This window comes from Chelonia mydas, chromosome 5 (assembly GCF_015237465.2).
Source record: "Chelonia mydas isolate rCheMyd1 chromosome 5, rCheMyd1.pri.v2, whole genome shotgun sequence".
NCBI lineage: Eukaryota > Metazoa > Chordata > Testudines > Cheloniidae > Chelonia > Chelonia mydas.
Window position 1 is genome coordinate 108,020,041 of NC_051245.2, and position 24,335 is coordinate 108,044,375.

At 42.3% G+C, this 24,335-nt stretch overlaps 1 protein-coding gene across 1 annotated transcript in view; it reads left to right on the forward strand.

The window, feature by feature from the left end:
- The first annotated feature begins 680 nt into the window (after positions 1-680).
- The window catches only part of SH3GL2 (SH3 domain containing GRB2 like 2, endophilin A1), a 141,211-nt gene continuing 117,556 nt past the window's right edge, over positions 681-24,335 (forward strand). Inside the window, exon 1 of the mRNA XM_007061686.3 lies at positions 681-1,016. Within this exon, the coding sequence (XP_007061748.1) occupies positions 972-1,016 (45 nt within the window). The 5' untranslated portion in view covers positions 681-971. The remainder of the gene's footprint in view (positions 1,017-24,335) is intronic.

A 24,335-nucleotide genomic window follows, 5' to 3' on the forward strand; every position in this document is an offset into this window, starting at 1 on the left:
GTCAAGGTCCATTCCCTGAGCTGTTTCCATGTCTCCTAGCCTTCCCCATTCCTCTGGGGATTTGCAACTTTCCTCATTCCCTCCTCTCCTGGAGAACTTCAGTCAACTCATCTCTGCAGCCCCCCCGAAACATGCCTCCTTCCTTCCAGAGAGGGCCTACAGCCTTTCCTAACCCTGCACGCTCTTACACACCTACTTAATATTATGCACATGGGCAGAAAGTTAAGCAGTCACATAAGCGTTTGAGGGATTGTGTCTTAAAGTGGCCAGATTTCCAGAGGTACTCCAATTTCACTTGAGTGCAGGCCAAAGGTGCTGAGCCCCTAGGAAGATTGGGTCACTTTCATTTGTCATCTTAGGGGTTCAGGGGTCTGAAAAGTATGGCCTCATTCTAACCACATCGGAATTCTGCCTCGGGCACATAAACAGCTGTAGAAAAAGTGCAGCAAGAAACCGACCCAATGAGGGCTTGAGCCCTGGCACCCAGCCATAGGGGCAGAGCTCAAAGCAGGGCGCTCAGGATTTGGAAATCCATCCTATACACGCATTATAAATAAAGATCTCAGTCTGATTGATTGGTTTTTTTTTCTTTTTAATTCCATGCTCTAATTTAAACAATTCTACAGCTGAGAAATCAGGGGCCGCGTATGTCATATTGTGAGGAACAAAGCCGGGGAAGCAGGGACGCTTGCTCTGAGGCCAGGGCTTGAGGGTTGGGGAAGGAAAGGAGGACTGGGAGGACAGCTTTCTCTTTAAGAGGCTGGATTCCCTCTCTTTGACGTCAGGGTTTCTGCACCACAGACTGGCCTCTGATAACCTGTTCGCTGGGTTAAAGAGGATCTGAGAGCAGCGAGCGAGCGAGAGAAATCCCGCTTTCAGCAGCAATCAGCCATCTGGTCCTCGAGTCGCTCCCATCCCCTTAGCAGCAGCAGCATTCCCGGGGCCGGGGCGCTTCCCTGCAGCATCCTACCATGTCCGTGGCCGGGCTGAAGAAGCAGTTCCACAAAGCCACCCAGGTACAGGAGCGGGCCCGGGTCGGAAGAGGGGGGAATGTCTGGTGTCTCCCCGGGGCTCAGGCTGCCTGCGGCGCCCGCTCCCCCAGCGCGGGGAAGGAAGTTGGAGCAAGAGGCGAGTGTGTGTGTGTGTGTGTGTGTGTGTGTGTGGCTCTGCGGGGGGCCACGCGGCTGGGGGGCACCAGCCGGACCCTGGAAGCTGGAGCTCTGGTGTGGAGCCCTAGGGATCGATGGATGGATGGATGGATGGGGTGATGCAATGCTCAGAGGCAATCCCTGGAGGGCGCAGCTCTGTGGAGTGGTCTGACCCAGCGGTCACGGCGGACTGGGGGTGTGTGTGTGTGTGTGGGGGGGTCCTTGACTTGCTTCGCCTCAGGGAAGTTGTGGGGGGATCCTGGCTGGTGCCGCTGCTTTGAAAGCGGACAGCTGCCGAGGGAAGGAGTCAGACCCCCCCCCCCCCCAGCCCCGCGCGCCTGACTTGTGCGGCCCCTTGCACCCCCGGCTGATCTGCAGGACCCAGCGCGCTGCGAGGAATTGGGGAGTACGTGGGAGTGGGGCGGGGGGGGGGCTGCGGGAGCTGGGCGGTTGCTCCCCTCAGGGCCCCTGGGTCTGGCTCTGCAGCAGGCACCGCATCCCCGGGGAAGGAGGAGGCGCGCGCAGCGCGGTCACTGGATCCCTCACTCCAGCCCCGCTTGGCAGCCGCAGCTGCATTATTGAGCAGGTAGAGCCCAGGCTCGGCTGGCAGCCGCCTCTGCTGCCGGGTCCTGCGCTGCAGGCTGCTCTTTCTCGCTGCCGCCGCAGAGCGGCTTAGCAATTGAATTACTGTACTCCAGGAGGGCCCGCTCTGCCGCCCTTCTCCCCCGGGATGCGCTTTGGTGCATCTGCCACAACTGCTCCCTGGGCTGCTCGGGGTATGATTTCATCGGTGAAAACTGCGCCTCGTTGTGTGGCCGCCTGTGAGATTATGTAAAGTCCTCCTCCTCCTGTGACCTTGCACTGGGAGCACTCTCTGAAATCTCCATCCTAGGAGCAGTTGTACAGTGTTCTGAACTGCTATGGTTAGCTTTCTCTCTCCCCCCTTAACCCTCCCAAAGGATCGTCTGTGTTGGTTTCACTTGTCCTGTAACTGCATAGCCCTACTCAGACCTCTGGCAGATTTATCTACAGTTAAACTAATTTCAGGACACGCTTGCTCTTTGAATCCCAGAGTAGGCTTCGCACTAATTTAAGAATTAATTTTGTTGGATTTCAGATGTTACATACAGGCTGGTTTAGAAATCTGGCCTTAAAATAGGGACTTTTTACACTGCAGGTCCCACAAGCCTGGGTTTCATTTGGATTTCTTCTCATTGTTTTTGTAAATCACCAATATACTGTAATATTCAGATTACAGCCAATATGTTGGCTGGTGGTGTGATGTATGGTAAGGAGAACCAGCTGTGTTACCTGTGAAAATCTAGGGCACCCTGCCTATACCCTCCCAAGGGCACAAGGTGTGACCCAATCAATTTAGGCACCCCCCACCCTTTCCCTTCCAAGGGCTCAGGGTGTAAGGCACCTATCCTTACCCATGGGGCTCAGGAAGAAACCTGGTCAATTTAAATACCCGCCCTTTCCCTCGGGATCAGGGCTCCTCAGGTCTGCAGAACCTTTTCCCAGTGAAAGAGCCTTAAACAGCTGTGCTCTAAACATCTATTCATTAGCAACACAGAATACATATACCCAGCAAATCTCTTATGCTCACCACTCCCAATATACAAATATCACCTGATGGCCAGTCAGGATCCACTCATCTGGGGGTTCCTGGTGATGCCTTTGCACGCCACGGTCATGCAGAGGGGTCAGAGTTCCAGTAGCTTGATGTTAAACTGCTGTCCGGAAATGGATCCCAAAGAACATTGTTTTTCATTTACATTATACAGGTTACGTCCTTCAATTTACTAAACCTATCACATTATCCCATACTCCTAAATAACAGAAATTTTAACCAATTACACACTGGCACCTATGTATCCTCCTTCCTGCCCAAGTTTTTACATGTTATCTTTCATGCCTAAATTGTAACTTAGTTGTGACCCTCTCTGTTTATGCAGATGATCGGCATAAAAACACTGGTTAGAGCTTATTTTACCATTTATTGAGTCTCTTTCTGTATCTTCCCCAATTTCCTAGCACCCGGGTGTCTCCACTTTACAGCCTTGGTGGTTATAACTCTCGTTAGGGACATTCCTGAGGTGGGGTTGATTTATCAGCAGCAAAACATTCCTTTTTTTTCTTTTCAATTTTAGTGGTGAACTCCCTGAGTTTCACCCATGGCTGCTTTAATATGGGGGTGGGGGATCGACCAGGTCTCCGGCCTCCAGCTCCTGTAGGTGCTCTACATTACGTTAGAGAGAGCAGGATGGAAGTTTCACCAAACTCAAATTTATTTAAAAAAATAACTTAAAATAGTACTTAAAATACAATCTGTGGTCATATTCTGATCTCAGTTACACTGGTGGAAATCCAGTTTAGCTTCATTGAAGTCAGTGGCGTTACTCTGCTTTTACACTGCTGTGACTGACATTAAAATTTGACTCTGTCTTCGATTCACATATCAAATGGGTAAAAATGTCAGATGTTACATAGTAATCCTTATTGTGAAGTGTCTTCAGGGAACAGCATAAGGCCATTGTAAATAAACTCCAAAAGTAGGCTTGCAAAATTCAATATGGTATAACACCTTTTGGGAACCTGTGCCTTCTCCTTTTCTCATCTCTTTTAGGTTTCTAGGAAAAGTGTGCCTGTTTTTGTGTGCCTGTCGATCTAATGCAACAATTCCTTAACTCCATCCAGTAGAGGACTCACCCAAATTCTGGTTCTAATTGTGATTTCCTCCAACCTAAAAATAAATAAAAGGCATTATGATTGTGAATGTAATGGTGTATATTGGTGTGTACCTTTATTGACAACTGTGCACAGAGCAAAATATTGCATCTTGTCATTCATATTATACTGAATGCATCATTTGTTAAATATCCTTCACATCAACCTGTCATGGTCATGACAGATGCACAGCAGTTATAATTAAGTCCCTGGGACAACCAACCATTATTTTCCCTCTATTTCCTCCAATGCATATTAGAAGCCAAAAAATCAACATCACTGCAGTGAAATCTAGTACCCAACGTAAAAATTCCAGTGCTGTACTAGCCAAATCTAAGGAGAGGGTGTGTTGAAGCCTACTTTGTAATGGTAAAATTTACGCAGTCTCCTTTTCATAGTACAATAAAGAGAATCCTTTCATGAACAGTAGGAGTAAATAAGAAGCATTCCTGGATGGAGCATGCTACATGGGTGCACCTATACTGTGCTATCCTTAAGATGACATTCTCATACTACATCGCTGATTCTGAGGATTCCTTTAAGCAGCGATACTGCCATTTATAAGTCAGAAGAGTTTGAACTAGCTGGAACCAAAATAGCAGTCCAATTCCAAATTCAGCAACCTGTCCGCAGACAACCTAGGGATTTTGGAGGCCAACCCTGATTTATACAATTAATTCATACTCATGCCATGAAATGCTGGCATGAGTGAAAATTACTAATGAGTAAGAGTCACAAGATCGGGCCCTTTATTTACTTATGCTGCTGATTGAAAAATCAAGGGCCCATCCCTGCCAACCCTACTCACATGAGAGTCCCATTCGTTAGGGTTTGCATGATATGGGCCTATATTTGCTATAGAATTAAGTCTATCAACTAAGAACAAACACCTTTTCAGTGGTTTTCACAGTTTGTAGGGAATTTACCTGGCAGGTATTACTTCCTATGATAGCTTAATGGCAGATTCTTCATCACTGGGCATTTGTAAATCAAGACTGGCTGTTTTTCTAAAAGATTTGCTCTAGTTCAAACTGGAATTATTTGGGGGGATTTTTATAGCCTTTGCTATACAAGAGCTCAGACTAAATTATCACAATGGTCCCTTCTGGCCTTGGAATCTATGAATACCTACTCACAAGTGCCCCGTTTTGTTGCAGTGTACTCCCAAACCATACAGGGAGTGTTTTAAAACTTTGGAACATTTGATTTTTGCTGTGTCCTAGAGTACTCTCTTTTTTACACCTGTACTTTCTACTGCTTTTTCTTGAATAGTTTGTTTTCTCTTGAAAACACAAGATTGGTTTCTAAATGTGTCAGGGTGTTGCATGGACCAAATTATTTTATTGCCTAGATTTTAGCTAGGTCCTATTGTGGAAAGCAGTGCGGAATACATACAGGTGTCTGAATGTTATATCCTCTACCACAGCAAATATGCAAATTTGGCTTGAGAAATGAAATGTTTGAGATATTTACCAGCAAGATTACATTTCATTTGTTAATAGACCCAATTCTTTTTGTATACCATTAAATTGTAAAGTAATTTTCTAGGCTTACTGTGTCCTTCAGTCCAGAGAAACATTCTACAGCATTTAATTCTTTTTGTACACTTCCACCTCTGAAGCTATTATACTCGTTCATAACATTGTTCCCCTTTGTGTGTGTATGTGTGTGTGTGTGTGTGTCTCACTCTCTCAAACACACACATACACAATTTCTGACTATAAGCACACTAATATTTCCCTGTTACAAAATATAAAGCTTTTCGGAACTACTAAAAATCATGTTAACTTCATTTTCTTCCATACAAAGGAGTTTATTGTACTGACCATAATTTCAAAATCACATGAATTAAATTTCTCTGTTTATCCAATTTCAACATTTTGTTTTTCATTCCTACTTTACTTTGTAAAATGGAAAACAAACAAAATAATCTATAGAGTTTTACACACTGTGTATAAGGTATTTATTGGAATAAATTTTGCAGAGTTCCCTATATATTGAAGCCCTGGCATCAAGAGCAGCAGTAGTTAGTCAATGAAAAGTGGGGGCAAATGTAGCACTTGCTAGTGAGGAGCAGTGCAATTGTTTTTCCATTCTGTGGAACAGTTTCTCTTCTCACAACAGTTTGACTGCAGTGTAACTCTGTAGACTTCAGAGGAGTTACTCAAGATTTATACCTGGATAAATGAGGGTCTTCTTTTGTATGGCTTGTGTAGGTAGCAACAATTACAAATTTATATCTAGATTTGATAGCCGGCACATTGCCACAGCTGTGAGCTGATGAATGTCCTTGAGATCCCTGGCAAAAGAGTGAAGAGGACACTCAGATATAATGTGCTCCATCGTTTGTGCCTGATGACCACAGTCGCATACAGGTGTTTGCCTCTTTTTCCATTTAAAGAGGGTTTGTACACATCTCCTATGAGATGTCCTGATGCAATTCAATCTGCATCAGTCTTTCCGACATAAATCAAAACCTGGTGGTTGCAAGACGACAACCTTCACGTGGCGCTCCTTTAAGTGTTGGTGTTTTTCATGCTTTGTGCACGTTCACTAATGTATCAATGTTGTCAACTGGCCACTGAATATTGCGTTACCAACCTTCTAGTGAAAGTAGCAATGATATAAATGAGGGTGAGTCAGGCCCTCTGAGTGAGTTTAATACAGAATTACAAAATATCTAGGCTGCTCAGTATGGAATTCATTACTATTGTGCCCACACAGCACCCGAGGAACAAACGTAACACCACTAAAATGTTAACTGAAGCTACCATGTATCTGCGTGAATACAATCTGCAATTATACAGACTACTTCAGATATTTTACCGGGAATATATAATGGGCAAATAAAATGTCATTGCATCAGTGTACACTAAAGGGTCTGTTCTCCCCTAGATGCACAAGCCTAGCTTCATTAATGTTATTGGGAATTATGTTCGTATCAAAGAGAGAATAGACTTATGTTGGTTTAAGAAGTACTAGAGTAAAATTTGGTTTTTGGCCGGCATTGATTTAGATATAGACTTACTAGCATGTAAAAAAACGGAGTTGCTTCAAAGGAACCACAGCTTTATAATTTCATGGCAGCATGTACTGCATAGTATGGAATAAATCTGGTGTCTCAAACACACTATCAAGACTGAGTTTTTAGAAAACTAATAATTCCATAGTGAAAAAAATTAACAAAACACTGGCAGCTGAGTGCATCATTCCATCCCACCTGGGCACTAGTGATGAGGTTGAAGGGAGTCAATGAAAATGAGTGACATTTAAATGGACAGAGTGAAGGGAGTCACATTACCCTATAAGGCCCGGGATTTGACCTATTGTTTTAAACTTGGCAATGTCCCTTTAAGAGAGAAATGTGTTTGTTTGTTTTTAATGTAGAGATTGACGCAAACTTGGGTATGTATTCTTGTAAAAAAAATATGGTTATTACTGAAAAAACGTTTGAAGAAAAATACTTCCACTTTGACTGTGTCATACATGTTGCCACTTTGCCTATAGCTCTCAGTAACTTGTTATGAAGCAGACCTTTTGGATGGTAAGTACAATGTTTCTCTTTAACAAAATAGCCTGTTAAAATGCTTAGTATTTTACTTAGTACTAAACTAAATAACACTGGGTGTATAACAAAAATCAGTTGGCATACAAATTAGGCTCTGATCCTTCAATTGCATCTACTCAAGAGGCACATAATCCCTGTTGACTTCAAAGGGATTCTGCGTGGGTTCAGTGATCTGTCTACACAGATCCAGTTGTAAGATTGGGTCCTTAGGAGTGGTGGGTGTAAAGACTGAAATAATGACTGCTAGTTCTGCATGTAGTGAGTGCTCTGGAAGAGAGTCTGCTCCATGGCACTGAGCCAGCAAAACACTTAAGTATATGCTGAATCTTAAGCACATGAGTAGTTCCATTGAACTGTGATTAAAGTTAAGCTCATACTTCAAGGCTTTGCTAGATCATGGTCCATCTGATCAAATAAAAAAAGAGATGCCAAGGTCACAGCGTAATATTGTTTGTTCTGATGGGGAAAGGAAATCCAAGGACTGAAGCTGTACCCTTCACATATTCAAAGTGTTCTGCACACATGACTAATTCTCAAAACACCACTGTGGGGTAGGTAAGGAATTTACTATATTGTTAGTCCTCTTTTACAGATCAGGGATCTGAGTGAGAGTTAGATACCAACATTTCCTAACCTGGGTGCCTAAATCCATATTCAGGGGCCTCAATAAAAGTGGCCTGATTATATGAGATTCTAGCAACCAAATATCCCATTGACTCCAAGGGGAGCTGCGAGTGCTTAGCACTGCGAAAAATCAAGCTGCTTTTATTTAGGAGCCTAATTTTGGACAATCAGGTTTAAAAATGTTGGCTCCATGACTTGTCTGAGGCCACCCTGGGACTCGATAGCAAAGCCAGGACTAGAACTTGGTTCTCTTGATTCTATTCCTCTGCTAACCTCTCTGTAACCCACACTGACTCCTGAGTATTACATAATATGAGATATAAAGGGGAAAGGGCCTGATCCAACTCCCAGTGAAATCAACGGGAGCTGCATCTTGCCCAAAACAAGCATGTATCTTGTCCTCTTTCCTTGTGTACCCCTCCACCCCAAAAAATTACAAGAGAGTTTTCACATTTCCACAACCTGTGTGCGCCTGTATTGGAAGCTACATAATGTAGTATTCTTCCCAATATGGCTGTTACTTTGTTTTGCTTATAACAAATCATGCCATCTTGAATAAAAACTTCTTGATGATACCTGACATGCTAAAATTCTGGTCTTGGTCTGTTAAGGCATTTGCAATGTGATGCTTCACATCATACTGCAGTGGGATGTTCTACTATCCTCCTAAGGCAAGTGCCAGAAGCACTGTCTCTTAGGACATCTAAAATTAGACTGGACAGAGCTCTAGTAAATATACAAAATTGGAAACAATCTCACATTGACTGCAGATGGATTAGGTGACCTAATAGGTCTTTTCCGTCTGTGATCTGTTGTATGGGATAAAGTGGGATAAAAATTTGAGCTACACTTACTGGGGCCAAGTATTTTGTAATAGGAAGATACTGAGTAAAAGCTGGAATACCTGTAAAGGAACTGACAGGCCATATCAAAGGGCCACATGCTGAAATCCTTCATCAGTTCTGATTTAGTTCTTATTCAGGAACATCCTGTTGACAGAAGTGGGAATGTGCCCTGTTAAGGAAGTCAAGATTTAGCCCCAAATTCTTTGGGCAGAAAATAATTGAACAGCTCTGTTTGTTAATGTGCATTGGCTTAGAAGCTAGGGCTTACATTTTCAAAAATGACAAGTGATTTTGGGTACCTCAATTTTGGGGTACCCAACATGAGACATATTAAAAGGATCTGATTTTCAGAAAGTGCTAAACAGCTGCCCTGTGAATATCAGGCCCCTTTATTGGTGTCTCAAATTGGCTATCCCAAATCATTATGAAAATATATATTGTCCCCCTTAAATATATCCATGTGTGAGGGGGAAAGGTCTATTAAATATATTGAGTGTATATTATATAAGTGACAGCTTACATAGAATACCTAAAATTTCCAGTTGACTGGATATTTTTCAAATAATATTGAACATAATTAAACCATAGCATAACTGACAAGATAAATATGCCTGCACACTAGGTAAACTGATGTAAACAGGGTTTTCCCCACAGCACTGCATACCTGGTTAAGCTTGTGCTCTCACCACTGTTCTCAGTATTTTATATACACCAGTAATTATTACTTGTATTCCTAATGAGAACCAGAAACTTTTGCTTTATTTATAAAAGCTGGGAGTCTTTTTAAATCATTGAAATGTGTTCTTGAATTTCTCGCAAATGTGTTCTAGAAAAACTGAATTTTTAAATTCCTGTTACTCCTATATGAATCCATATTTTTCATATAGTAAAACTCCATCATTATCACTCTAACTTGATATGTAGTCAGAGAATGAAGCTCAGTCCACACACAAACTGTGCTGCAAACCTCCAAAGGGTATTAGTCTAGATCTGCTGAAACATGATTGTTCCTTAAGAGGGACAGAAGCATAGTGATATCAGGCACATACCTAGCTGTAAGCTTTTGTAAGGCATTGTAATGGGAAGCTAGTGGATAAGATGCACCTACGGGAATGTGATGGACAGCCACAGTCAAGCACAGTAGATAAACAGGAACATGGTAAATCACTGAAGCTAGAGAAGATATGGTGAAATATGCTTAGTCTACAGAAGTTACAAGGAGTTTTTTCCTGCTTAATATTTAAAATAAAAAGATAAGCAAATGAAAACAAGGTTTTTAAAAAGGTAGATAATATCAGACCAACCTCATTTCTTTCTATGAGAAGATAACCGATTTTCTAGATAAAGAAAATGTAGTAGATCTAATCTACCTGGCTTTCAGTAAAGCATTTGATGCAGTTCCCTACGGAACATTATTAGTTAAATTGGAGGAGATGAGGATTTATTTGAGAATCAAAAGTTGGGTAAAGAAATGGCTAAAGGGGAGACTACAACGGGTCTGAAAGATGAACTGTCAGGCTGGAGGGAGGTTACTAGTGGAGTTCCTCAATGATGTGTCTTTGGACCAATCTCATTTAACAGTTTCATTACTCATCTTGGCACAAAAAGTGCAAGTGTACTCATAAAATTTGTGGATGATACAAAGTTGGGAGGTATTGCCAATACAGAGGAGGACTAGAATATGATAACAAGTAGGACTGTCAAGCGACTAAAAAAAATAATCGCGATTAATCGCACTGTTAAACAACAATAGAATACCATTTATTTAAATATTTTTGGGTGTTCACTACATTTTCAAATATATTAATTTCAATTACAACACAGAATACAAAGTGTACAGTGCTCACTTTATATTTATTTTTCATTACAAATATTTGACTTTAAAAATCAAAAAAATTGTTTATTTCAATTCACCTCATACAAGTACAGTAGTGCAATCTTTTTATCATGAAAGTTGAACTTACAAATGTAGAATTATGTACAAAATGCATTCAAAAATAAAACAATGTAAAACTTTAGAGCCTACAAGTCCACTCAGTCTTACTTTTTGTTCAGCCAATCACTCAGACAAACAAGGTTGGTTACAATTTGCAGGAGATAATACTGCCCACTTCTTGTTTACAATGTTACCTGAAAGTGAGAATGGGCATTCACAGGGCACTGTTGTAGCTGGCGTTGCAAGATATTTACATGCCAGTTGCGCTAAAGATTCATATGTCCCTTCATGCTTCAACCACCATTCCAGAGGACATGCGTCCATGCTGATGATGGGTTCTGCTTGATAACGCTCCAAAGCAGTGCATACTGACGCATGTTCATTTTCCTCATCTGAGTCAGATGCCACCAGCAGAAGGTTGATTTTCTTTTTTGGTGGTTTAGGTTCTGTAGTTTCCGCATCAGAGTGTTGCTCTTTTAAGACTTCTGAAAGCATGCTCCACACCTCGTCCCCTCAGATTTTGGAAGGCACTTCAGATTCTTAAACCTTGGGTCAAGTGCTGTAGCTATTTTTAGAAATCTCACATTGGTATTTTCTTTACATTTTGTCAACTCTGCTTTGAAAGTGTTCTTAAAATGAACATGTGCTGGGTTGTCATTCAAAACTGCTATAACATGAAAATCTGTGCAGAATGCAGGTAAAACAGAGCAGGAGACATACAATTCTCCCCACAAGGAGTACAGCCACAAATTTAATTGACACATTATTTTTTAACGAGCATCATCAGCATGGAAGCATGTTCTCTGGAATAGTGGCCGAAGCATGGAAGGGCACATGAAAGTTTAGCAGATCTGGCATGTAAATACCTTGCAACACTGGCTACAAAAATGCCATGTGAACGCCTGTTCTCACTTGCAGGTGACATTGTAAATAAGAAGCAGGCAGTAGTATCTCCCGTCAATGTAAACAAACTTGTTTATCTTATCAATTGGCTGAACGAGAAGTGGGACTGACTGGACTTATAGGCTCTAAAGTTTTACACTGTTTTGTTTTTGAGTGCAGTTATATAACCCCAAAAAATCTGCATTTGTAAGTTGCACTTTCACAATAAAGAGATTGCACTTCAGTACTTGTATGAGGTGAATTAAAAAAATACTATTTCTTTTATCATTTTTAGAGTGCAAATATTTGTAATAAAAATAATAATATAAAGTGAGCATTGTGCACTTTTTATTCTGTGTTGTAATTGAAATCAATATTGAAAATGTAGAAAAACATCCAAAATATTTAATAAATTTCAATTGGTATTCTATTGTTATAAGTGTGATTAATCGTGATTTATTTTTTAAATCGTGATTAATTTTTTTGAGTTAATCTCATGAGTTAACTGCGATTAATTGACAGCCCTAATAACAAGATGATTTGGATGACCTTGAAAACTGGACTAATAAAAATGGGATGAAATTTAATAGTACGGTCATGCACTCATGGACTCATAACAAGAATTTTTGCTATAAACTGGGGATGTATTAGTTTGGCTGTATTGGTTGATCACAGGATGGTTAAGAGCCAACAGCGTCCTGAAACCGTGAAAAAGGCTAATGCGATCTGCAAATGCATCAGGCAAAGTATTTCCAGGAGAGACAGGAATGTGTTATTACCGTCACATAAGGTGAGATCTCACCTGGATGATCAGAGGAATGGAGAATGGAAACTTACGAGAGGAAGCTAGAAGAGCTTGACTTGTTTATCATAACAAAATGAAGGCAGAGGGGAGATACGATTGCTCTCTATAAATACATCAGAGGGATGAACACCTAGGAGAAAGAAGAGTTATTTAAGTTAAGGGCCAACGTTGGCACAAGAACAAATGGATAATAACCTGCTATCAATACATTTAGGATTGAACTTAGGCAAAAATTTCTAACCATCAGAGGAGTGAAGTTCTGGAACAGCCCTCCACAGGGAGCAGCAGGGGCAAAAAACCTAACTTTTGAAAACCGAGTTTGATAAATTCATGGAGGGGATGGTATGATGAGATTCCCTACAATGTCATATGGCCCATCTGTGACTGCTACAAGCAAATATCCCCAACAGCCAGGGATGGGATAGTAGATGGGGATGCAATGTTCAAAACATAGCCTGTGTCAGAGTCTTATTTTATATCTCATCTGTCATCAGGTCCTTCCAGAGTACTGCATAACAAGATGAAATAAAGCACTGACTGCTGCTGGTCAGTAGTGCACAAGTGTGTCTTTGAGAGATTTAACTCACCTCTCATCCCTGAGACTTATATGTTAATAGTATTCATAAAAAGTGCTGAAGCACCATTAACGAATCCAGAGACTTTGCAGAGGTTACCCTGTGGAAGGTACTGTAGCTTGTCAGGGCTCCCAAATGGAAATATGACAGCGGTGCTGGAGTGGTCTTTCTCCTTTACTATGGGGAAGAAGGCGAAAGGATCTTGAAGATCAATAACAACAACCCAACAGCCTACTGATGGAGGTCCCAAGCATGGAAAGTCCACCAGGGAAAGAGGCGGTTGCAGTGGAAAACAGCTTGACAGGACATAGGGGTCCAGTAGACTCCTGAAGTAGCTTCAGTTGACTAGAAAGGGGATGGGACCAGAATGACTAGGAAGAACAATGATCCATCACAGCCCTAGCTAGCCTCTCCTAGCGCAGCTCCTGTGGAACCCTCAACAGGAATAAAAGCTGCCTTCCCCAACTGAATTCTTCTAGAGCAAAAGGCCTTTAATTTAAACCTCTCTGTGCTATCTTCTGTGAATATGGCTCAGCATTTTCTCTTTACCTTGCACTGCCTATTGGAGAATGGTGGTGCTGGGCCCATCTCAAATGTGCAGAGACCAGCATAGGAAGAAAAACTGCACTAGTATAAAGTATTTTCATCATTCTCTTTGCCACAAACAGAATTACTTAACCTCACATTGCTTACCTAATCCTGTACTTAATCTTGGAACAGAAATAGTAGCTTTTTTTAAAAACCTGGCGTTGTGGCAGATGCCTCAGAAAGCTATCCAGCATGCCACAAAACTGAAAGCATTTCAATGTATTTTCTCTGCAAAATGAATTACTCTGAACCAAAGGATGAAATTCTCATTGACTGTATTTTCCCCATCCGTTTCCATCAGGTTATATACTTTAAAGAGAACTCACCCTTATTCGAGCAGCAACAGGATTTTATGTTTTTTCTTCCCCGAGATGAGTCATATCAGAAGATCTTTGCTGGTGATGAAGATTTGGTGATGCACATACCAGTTACCTGCACTATTTTTAGCAAACTCTCTAGGTTTCAGCTAGGATGGTGGTTTGATACTCCCATGATGAGGGACATATAAGTAGTTGGATAAACAGATAGATGGCCAATGGTGGTCGTTTTTACAAGTCGCTGGTCTAACCAGGCTGACAAGCTCCTTGTACTCTGTCCTCTGAAGCTAAGGATATCAGTACAGTATTACCACTATGCACTAATTGGTTCACATCAAAGGATTTCTATCTCCAGTGGATACCAGCATTCACACAGAGCTAAGATCAACATGCTATGGCTTATTAGAGTAAAGCTATGAATGTTGGGGCCGGAGGGGCTGTATATTCATGTGTATGATTACTATTCCTTAAAACAAAAGGGAATGGCTTTAGCACTCAAAAAAAGGTGGTATGGCAACCATTCAGGCAACTGAATCCTGCCAGAAGCTGGGAATGGATGACAAGAGGATGGATCACCTGATAATTTCACTGTTCTGTTCATTCCCTCTCAAGCATCTGGCAACGGCCACTATTGGAAAACAGGATACGAGGCTAAATGGACGATTGGTCTGATGCAGCATGGCTGTTCTTGTGTTCTTCACTGAGGCCTCAGTTGTGTCTTTAAAGCACAGCACAGCTTTTGGTGTAGTGCAGAACTGGCCCACCCAGAAAGAGCCACCTGGAGCTCTGTGGGACATGGGCAATGCACCCGCTGCTACATGCTTTTGTAGGGTGCAGCATAGTCTCCCCAACATGTGCTGATCCCACTTGGCTGGCCAGTGCAGAGGGATATAAAGGCCATGTCCCTGCCTCTTCCTCACACCTGTGAGGGTGCAGTTTGTCTCTGTGCTGTTTGAAAGGCGCTGCAGCTGAGCCCCCCAAGCTTCTGGCCTGCATTTGTGCCTGGCTTTATGTGGGTGTCACAGTTGGCAGGGGGGTTAGAGTTTCGCTCTCTTCCCCAATTTCCCCCTCCAGTGCATCCATATGAGGGTCCGGCATAATTTGGCCCTGGAAAAGGTACAGCGGAGGAAGTAGCCCATGTAGCCTTTCTGTCACTGGCTTGTCTAGGTGACTTCTTCCTGTCCTGGAGCAACCACTCATAAGCGTGAAAGGCCTGTCTGCTGATACTGCTAACAATGCTGCCAACATGTAATAATTAGTTGGTGGGTTTGCAGTGTGAATTTCTACCCACTAGGAAATGGACAGAGACTACCAGTTGGTTTCACTGGCCACTGAACAGCCATCATTTGATGGAGGTAATTTCCATTGGGTTTTTATTTTCTCTTTCACAATTTTCTTGAATTTGTAAGCACTCTGAAATTAAGCTATTATGCTGAATGCTTTATGAGCAGATGTTTTAAAATAGAGTGAATTGTTTCCTTTATTCCCTTTTCTTCTCTGATGTCAGAAAAGCTATTTACACCAGAAACTGTTAAAATGTTTTCATCCTCTTCTGCCCCTTTTTTATTTTAATCTTTAATAGGATTGTTTAAATTCCAGTTGTTGTTACCAGCTTTAAATGCAAAAATGCTTAAGCTTAGCACTTTGCTATACCACATTCCAGTAATGCTTTGCCTTACTTCTGTACAATATTGAGGCTACTATGTGTGTGTTACAGGAACCAGGACACACCCCAGCTAATCACTATATTAAAAAAGGCTCAGGGGGCCAGACATGAATTGCTTGCTCCTATTCCTGAAAAAATATATATTTAACACATGAAAGCAAACACACATGCCAACAGAGGTAAAATAAAATATTCCTCCAAGGGACTTTTCCCTGAAAAGAATTTTTCTCCCCAGGAATTGTCCCTCACATGCTCTTCTTTTATGGCCTTTACTGAGCAGGACCTGATCTTTTTGATTAGCTGATACATCCAGACTTACGACAATGTTACGAAAGTATTGCCTTTCTAGCCCTTGTAATATAGGTCATATCTGTCTGGATGTTGGCTAATGTGACAGAATATCCACCCTGCATAAGCCCTGAGCAGGTTAATGTAGGCCAGAAGGGGTACAATTAACCTTACATGCTGCACCTGGAGGGAAGCCAGGTATGATAAAGCCTAATGCTTCTGAAGCCCCGCTGGGGGAGGTGTAGGGTTAGGATTATAAAACAGAAAGTGTGAGCAGAAAGAGGCTGTAAGAGGGAGGAGGTCTGTAGTTGCATCCTAGAGGGAAAGGGAGTTGCTAGGGACTAGGAGGTGGTCAAGCAGGAGAATAAATCCTAGGTTCTTTCCCTGGACTAGATAGTCTTACAAGAGGCCTAGAGAAGTGAAGTAGCCATGAGGAGCAGAAGAATCACCACTGATAGTCCCAGAGTCAGGCAAGGACCTAGAGAGTGGGTGTAGGAAGGAGCTCAGGGGAAACAGAAGCAGGGTCTGAGGCTGAACAGATGTAGTTCTAGGGTACCTGGGCTAGGACCCAGAGTAGCAGGTGGGCTCAGGTTCTCCTATCAAGTACTGGAAAAGTGGCATTGAACCTAAACTTGGAATAGGAGACTGTTTGAGACAATGTCCAGAGAGCTCGTCCGGTGGGATTGTTACCTCTGAAGTGGTGGGGACTACACAGTGACCTGGCTAGTGGGCTGAGTCATGAAGAAGAAGCACCCTGAGTCCTGGAAAGAGAAGGGCTACTGCATGGGCAACCAACAGAAGGAGATGCTAGATTGGGTGAGAGCTAATTCCCAGACTCACCCCTAAGGAGGTGCATCTGCAGTGAGTAGAACCCCCCTTTACAGCCAAAATTCTCTTGCTTCCTCAACCAGTCTGGAGGCCCCAAACACTAAGAAGCAATTCATGAAATATAGGTGTCAACAATAGCTTTGATTCTTCAGGTCAGCGACTTAGGGCTTGTCTAGATGGAAAAGTTACACCATCATAACCTAAGGTCTGCTGTTAAACCACTACAGTTATACTGCTATAGCCTTATTATCTCCAGGCTGATGCTTATTCTGGTGTAAGAGAGGCTTTTTTTTAAAAAACAAAAAATGATGTTGCTTGGGAAGCCCCTCTCAGGATGAAAAAAGAGAATCCACATATAACTGGTAAAACTTTCCCATGCTGACAACGCGTTAGTGGTGACCTCTGGTTTGTTTTCTTAAAGCCCTTTCCCAAGCTGAACATGCATTCCTTTAGCTATGCTGTAGCTGTCATGCAAATGGCGTTTTAAGGCCTGGTCTTGTGCCTATTGAAGTGAATGGGTGTTTACTGTCTTTAGTGTTCTTGACTTTCTAAAAATTAGTATGCCTTTCAAAACCGGTTACTGTGTTGTTCTGCGGCTCCACAGGGGATTTGCTCTGCTTTCTATGAAAGTACTGAGAACCATATGACTACATGTAAGTCAAATCCATTGCTGCCACAAATGGGTGTGACGCTATTGCAGGCAATGGGCTTGCACCCGCTTTTGCCAGCAGAGCATCTGGTTTCATCATTGTAACTAGACAAGGTAGGGGGGAGGATGGTGTCACATTCTAGGGTGCAATCCAGACCAGTGAGGAATTCCATCATTTGCTTGGCCTATCATCTTGAGTGCCTCAAAATACTCTGCTGCTGGAGCTTTCTTGATGGGATGCTTCCAGCCAGCAGACGAACAAGCAATGAGCCTCTCTGCGTTAAGCCTCCACCTGTCTTGGTTACCCCCGGCAAGATAACACCAAGGTGCTCCAGTCCCACATTTCCCCAAACTGCATGCTCTTCAATGTCCAGCCCTCTCCTGGAGCACTGAGAGAGTCCTCTTCTCTTTCTTTAAAGATACTATATCCAGTAGCTTGCTACATTAACTAGAGTTAACATTCACTTTAAATCAGACATCACCCTGGATTGGTTTAGCTTACAAGTAAAACAAAAGTATTTAATAAAAGGAAATAGGATTTTTAAATTAGTTCATATACAAAGAATAGAGATAGAAATGGTAACAAGCAAATTCAGTGGAAAAACACTGGTTAGAGGCTAAAGCTTTACAAAACAAGCTACAGGGTTTGTTCAAGGTAGTGTCCTTACCAATCTACCTTTCAGCAAGGTGTCTGTCCCTCCCCCTGCCCCTAACCTCCACCCCCATCTGGTCAAGATCTCTCACAAAGTCTAAAGTGCTTGGTTCCTTTGTGGTCTTAGGTGAAAGGTAGCTTGGGGTTCTTTGCCCCTTTCTTTTTATAGGCCAGTGAACCTTTGAAATATATTTTTCTGACGGTTACCCCTCAAAGTAAAGTTCATTCAAGCTGTGAGGAAGCTTTGATTGTGAAAGGAGGTTTCTTCCCCTGCTGGTGTTTGCTAAAATGCAAATTGATCTGTTTCCGGCAATCTCCTCCCTTTGCCATGATGCTAAGTGGTTATCTCCTCCTCTTGTTGGCTTGATGTTTACCTTCTATGTAGATTGCATTCCTACTGTTTCTCAATATACCTTGGAAATACATTCTAGGTGGCAGACCCACATTCCTTCATCTAGGGTGGTGTAATTTTAGCCCTGCCTGGCAGATACCCTTTGAGAACATAATTCCCAATACACTGGTAATTTTGAATTTTTCCGTACATACACCACACAGTAATATTAATGACCAGTATGTTAGCTTTTATTGATATCTTACATGACACAATGGAAAACATAATCCCAACTGCACATACAAAATGATGAGATCTAAATTAGCTGTTACCACTCAAGAAATAGATATTGGAGTCATTGTGGATAGTTTTCTGAAAACATCTGCTCAACATGCTGCAGCAGTCAAAAAAGCGAACAGATGGTAGAAATTGTTACAAAAGGGATAGATAAATAAAACAGAAAACATCATAATGCCACTATATAAATTGATGATATGCCCACACCTTGAATGCTGCATGCAGTGCTGGTCACCCCATCTCAAAAAAGAGAGATTGGAATTGGAAAAAGTAGAGAAAAGGCAACACACATTATTAGGATTATGGAGAACTTCCATAAGAAGAGATTAAAAAGACTGACTGTTCATCTTCAAAAAGAGCTGAGGGGTGGGGAGGAATATAATAGCAGTCTATAAAATCATGCATGGTGTGGAGAAAGTGAATAAGTGTTGTTTACCCTTTCAAATAGCACATGAACCCAGGGTCACCAGATGAAATCAATAAGAGGTGTGTTTCCACACAATGCTCAGTCAACCTGTGGACCTTGTTGCGCAAGGATGTAGTGAAGGCCAAAATTATAATTGGGTTCAAAATGGAATTAGATAGGCTCATCAATGGCTATTAGCCAAGATGGTCAGAGATGCAACCTTGTGCTCTGGGTGTCCCTAAAACCTCTTCCAGAAGCTGGGAGTGGATGACTGGGGATAGACTATTCTGTTCACTCATCCTGAAGCATCTTGCACAGGCCACTGTCACAAGACAGGATACTGGCCTAGATGGACCATTGGTCTGATCCAATATGGCCATTCTTTTGTGTTCCAGATGCATGTTATGACATTAGTGGGTTGGGGTACACTGACTTGTTCAGTCCAGCTGAAACTTACTACTAGATCTCTGTGAACCTCTTGCTTTGGGATGCTGTTAAGGTCATAGATGGCTTAAATGCTGAGGGAATGTGCAAGCATAGGCACTTCTGCAGTAGAGAATTTTCTGTCTAACTTTTTTTCCTGCAGAGAGGTCATCTTCCTCCATCCCCACCGTAGACTGCACACTGCAGACTAAAAGCCCATCCTCATCGCTCAAAGCTAGATGCTAGTTTCCATGTGAACTTTACATGGGCATTAGTAGGTTTTTTTTTTTGTTTTTAAACCCCCAAATTCCTGGAGCTGATAGTAAATGCTTTGCTTTACTGTTTTAATTTAAAAGGGATGAACAGACTTTTCTTAATTTGTATTTTTAACAGAAAAATGCCTTCACAAAGATATGACATGTCAAGTGTCAAAATGGATGTATTTTTTTTTTTGTGATAACCTGTGAAAATTGGAATTTGAAATGGAATTGGGCTGCATGGCTATAAATCAGAGTTCCTAGTGCTCATTCTCTTTTCTAATTTAACTGTAGAGTGGGCACCTGAGGGATTATATTAAATTGCTTGGCATGAAAATGACTAGACATGGCCTCATCAGGTGAAGCCTAGAATAAAATCACCCTCTGAGTGTGAAGAGCTCCCATTACTATTCATGGGGATCACATGCACCAATAGAAAGCCACCATGTAGCATTTCCTGCCTTTTATCATTGGTTGTTATTTGTACTACTGTAATATCTGGGAGCCCTGCTCATGGACCAGGACTCCGTTGTGCTAGGCTAAGGGTTGTAGAAACACAGAACAAAACAATGATTCTTGTGCCAAATTGCTTACAGTCTAAACACCCAACACATGGTTTCTGGCATCAGCATGGAAGTTCCAGCCTTTCTGGGTTAAAAATGCCTTGTAGTGAAGGCAAGAGGGGATAGTTGTAGGGAACAGATGAGTCTAAAATGATGGGGAAGGGGAGATCTTGTTGTTTTCCTCAGTCTCTGACCCTATCTGTTCCAGATCTTGTCTCATGGAAACAAGACCCCCCTCCCAGAATCACCATGAAAAGCAGAGACAGAGGAAGGAATTGATCTATTTTACTACTTTAGAGACCATTGTGTAATTATTTTAAGAAACATTTAATCATCACCCCAACACAGGTTTCAAATGGGATTTAGGAAGCAACCTTGTGCTAGCCCTCTGCCCAGTAGTGGAACTTGCCATTCAACTTTGTATCTGAACAATTCAGTCTTCAGCCACCCGGTACTGAGGGGACCTTTTTAATGCCACACACTTTGATTGTCATCTCATTCTTCCCCTGACTGAAGACTGTTTTGGGGGGGGGGGGGGAAGGGAGACATTATTTCATTTTTTGGGAAGGAGAAAAAAAGAACAGCTTTTGTTTGAAATATTTGACCAACTCTAATAACTAGCAACTGAGCACATAAGGGTACTGGGTAAATGCTGAGCTCCCGTATTAGCATATTTCCTTGAACTCTAGCTTCCCATTATTAAAAGCGTACCTTGTTGAATCTCAGGCATATATCTCCATGCATTTCTTATGCATACACAGAACATAGTAATGGGTTTACCAGCTATCCAGCTGTGCTCCTCTGCATGTGGAAGGGATGGTTGAAGCCTCATCTTTCAGACTTGGTCACATGCTGCACATGGTGAAGACACTTTGATTTTGCATCTTCGCGCACCAGTAACACTTTTAACTACCTTGGTTTAAAGCACTTGTGAACTCTTTGGGATAGGGGCAGTCATTCTGTGTTTGTAGATCCCTTAGCACAATGGGGTCTGGTCTATGATTGCGGTCCCTGTGCACTACTGAAATACAAATACTGAATAAATGACTGACTTAACAATACATGAGAATTTAGAATGGCTGAAAATATTTGCCAGGGTGCAGCAGAGAGAATTCGACAAGATGGTCAAGGGAGAAAATAACCAAACAAAGGACACAGTCTCCTTTCATTTACACTGATGTAACTCTATGGGCTTCAGTGGAGTTGTAGCTGATTTGTGCTCGTATTCTTGAGATCAGAAGCAGTCCCGTAGTTGTACATTTAAATCAAGTGGTAAGTGAGATTGGCAGCAACTTGTATAAAAAGAAAACTGTTTCCAAAGCAGACTTAGAAGGCTACTATGTCTTTCTTTCTCATTCTGTGGAGGTTTCTTTCTTGCTGAGAGTATCAGAGCAAGACAGGCTTGAAAATTTAATGAGGCTGCAATAAAGTGGACTATTTTAATTCTATATCTTTCTCATTTGCTTTTTGGTGATTTATTGCACTCGTGTCAAATGAAATTTCTCATGTATTTTACAAACTTGCATAGATCCATTTTCTGCAGAGTTCTTTAAATCTTTATTGCAAATTGTCAATGGGAATAGTATTTCTGGGGAATTATTTATTCACTTCCTCAGTTAAATTAAACATGGGAATATACATTGGCAGCTAGGAGAGGAGTAACACATCTTCATTAGATGATGAAGGCTAGAGTGGGCTTTCAAGGCACAGCCCTGTGGTGGAGAGGGAGTGTGGGAAGAGAGGGCTGCACTACCAGGGAAGCTACAGGACAAATCCTGTCTGAGTCCTGGAGCTTCTGGGAGTATGTGCTGAATCAGCAGCTCTGGCTGGGGTGGGACTATGGGCCCTGCCTTCCCCAACCCCCTTTGAGGTGGTTCTCACCTCTACAATGGAGCAGTGACTCCACTCCTGAGCACACGAGGAAGGCTCCTTCATTGTGCTTTCTCTTCTCTCCCTGTTGTGCCACCATGTGGACATAGTCATAGCAGGGTAGAAAACTATAGAAGCATCTCTGTATTAAGGAAGCAAAGAACACTTCAGCAGGGGTGGCCATTCTGGGGCTATCAAGGCTCAGAAGTGTGATCCTCAAAGGTGACTGTGTTAAGAAGAAAATGTGTATTTGATTCTGAATTGAAAATCTGCTTCCTGAGCCATGTCTGCAATTTTTAAAGTGAAGTGTTGGAATCAGTCCCCTTCGTTACAGGGAGAAGGTAGGAGCTATCCTTGCCACTTCCCCTGCAGCTCTAGGAAGTGAGCTGGGGTCACTTTGTTCCAGTAGGTTCAGCAGCTTCCCTTTTGGCTGCCTGCTGCACTGCAGGGGAGGGAGGACAGTATCTCTGGCAGCCACCTTGCCCCCTGCAAGAAAGAACTAGATAAGTTCATGGAGGATAGGTCCATCAATGGCTATTAGCCAGGATGGGCAGGGATGGTGTCCTTAGCCTCTGTTTGCCAGAAGCTGGGAGTGGGCAACTGGGGATAGATCACTTGATTACCTGTTCTGTCCCTCTGGGGCACCTGGCATTGGCCACTGTCCGAAGACAGGATACTGGGCTAGATGGACCTTTGGTCTGACCCAGTAGGGCTGTTCTTATGTTCCTTGTGAGTCTCAGGGAAAGCAGGATAGAAGCTCAACTGGTTCCTCCTGCTTTCAGGGGAGCACATCACAAAGGATGGCTCCTCTCCATGACTTGGCAGTCCAGGAAAGGGGAAAGTGGAGAAGCTGAGAATCAACAACCAGCTTCTGATTCTCTACCCCAGCCTGACAGCTATTCTTGTGCCATCAGGCTACAGCTCCTTTGGGACCATCTACCACGGTGGATAGCTGGAGTATGCCATCCTCCAGCTACTACCCCTCCCTGCACTGACCTACCTCTGTGCCAGATGCTGCAAGGGGATAAAGACATAGGTCATAGCGACGCTGGCTTTAGGGCCACTGGGGATTCCCACAGACCAGAAGGGGGCTTGGGGCTGGTTTTCACTCCCTTTGCACCACCTGAATCCCTGGGATTGGGTGGAATGAGTTGAGAAGAAATGAGTGCAGTCCCTTGACTTTACTGAAATAATGTTTGGCTTCTAGGTTGAACTGCAGTATAGTACACAAGAATGTGTTAAATGGCAAGTGGTCAGTAAAAAATATACCCCATGTAAACATAACTTCCCTGGAAAATATAACAGCAACACATAGATCTTAATTGTAAAGCAACCTGATTTAAAACCAGAAAGTGACATTTATATAATGATGAAAGGTCTTATAATTGTGAAGGGACTGTGAGTAAGCCATCAAAAGTCAAGCCATTCAAAGCTGTTACCAGAATTTTGCTTTTTCTTGAGACTTCTGTGCACAGATAAAGCAGGTGCCCCAGCTGATAGGAGACTTTGCCTGCCATATGTGCTACAACAGCATGACAGTGGGAGAACAGTGTGTTAGCCTAAATCCTGCAGATTTTGCTGCTTTTTTTTTTAATTTGTCATCTTGAGTCAGACCTTTTGTATTGTTTGAACTATGTGCTTTTGTAGTATTGCCAAACCTAGGCATTCAGAAATCATAAGTTGGGCCCTCAGATCATGAAATTTTGGTTCTTTTTATTTGCCTTCTGATTTTTGAGCCTTTAGGGTTCATGTTTTCAATTTTTTTTTAAAAAATGACAGCTGATTTTTCTCTTATAATCTCAACACTGGGAGTTGGAGTTTTAAGAAACACCATATATCATGAGATTCCTGATAATATCACAGAAAGTTGGTAGAATTTTGTCTTAACAGTCTTTCTAAATTTCCATTGGGAGCTGTGTCTGTTTGCAAATACATGACAATTCTTTGATTGGTGGATGTACATTCCCTTCCCCACTGCACCTCCCTCCAGTTACTAAAATTCTTCTGGTCATGTAATGGGCTAAGTGTCTTGAGAATGGAATTTCTTACTCTGAACCATTTTTTGGTAGACATACAGATCAAAAAATG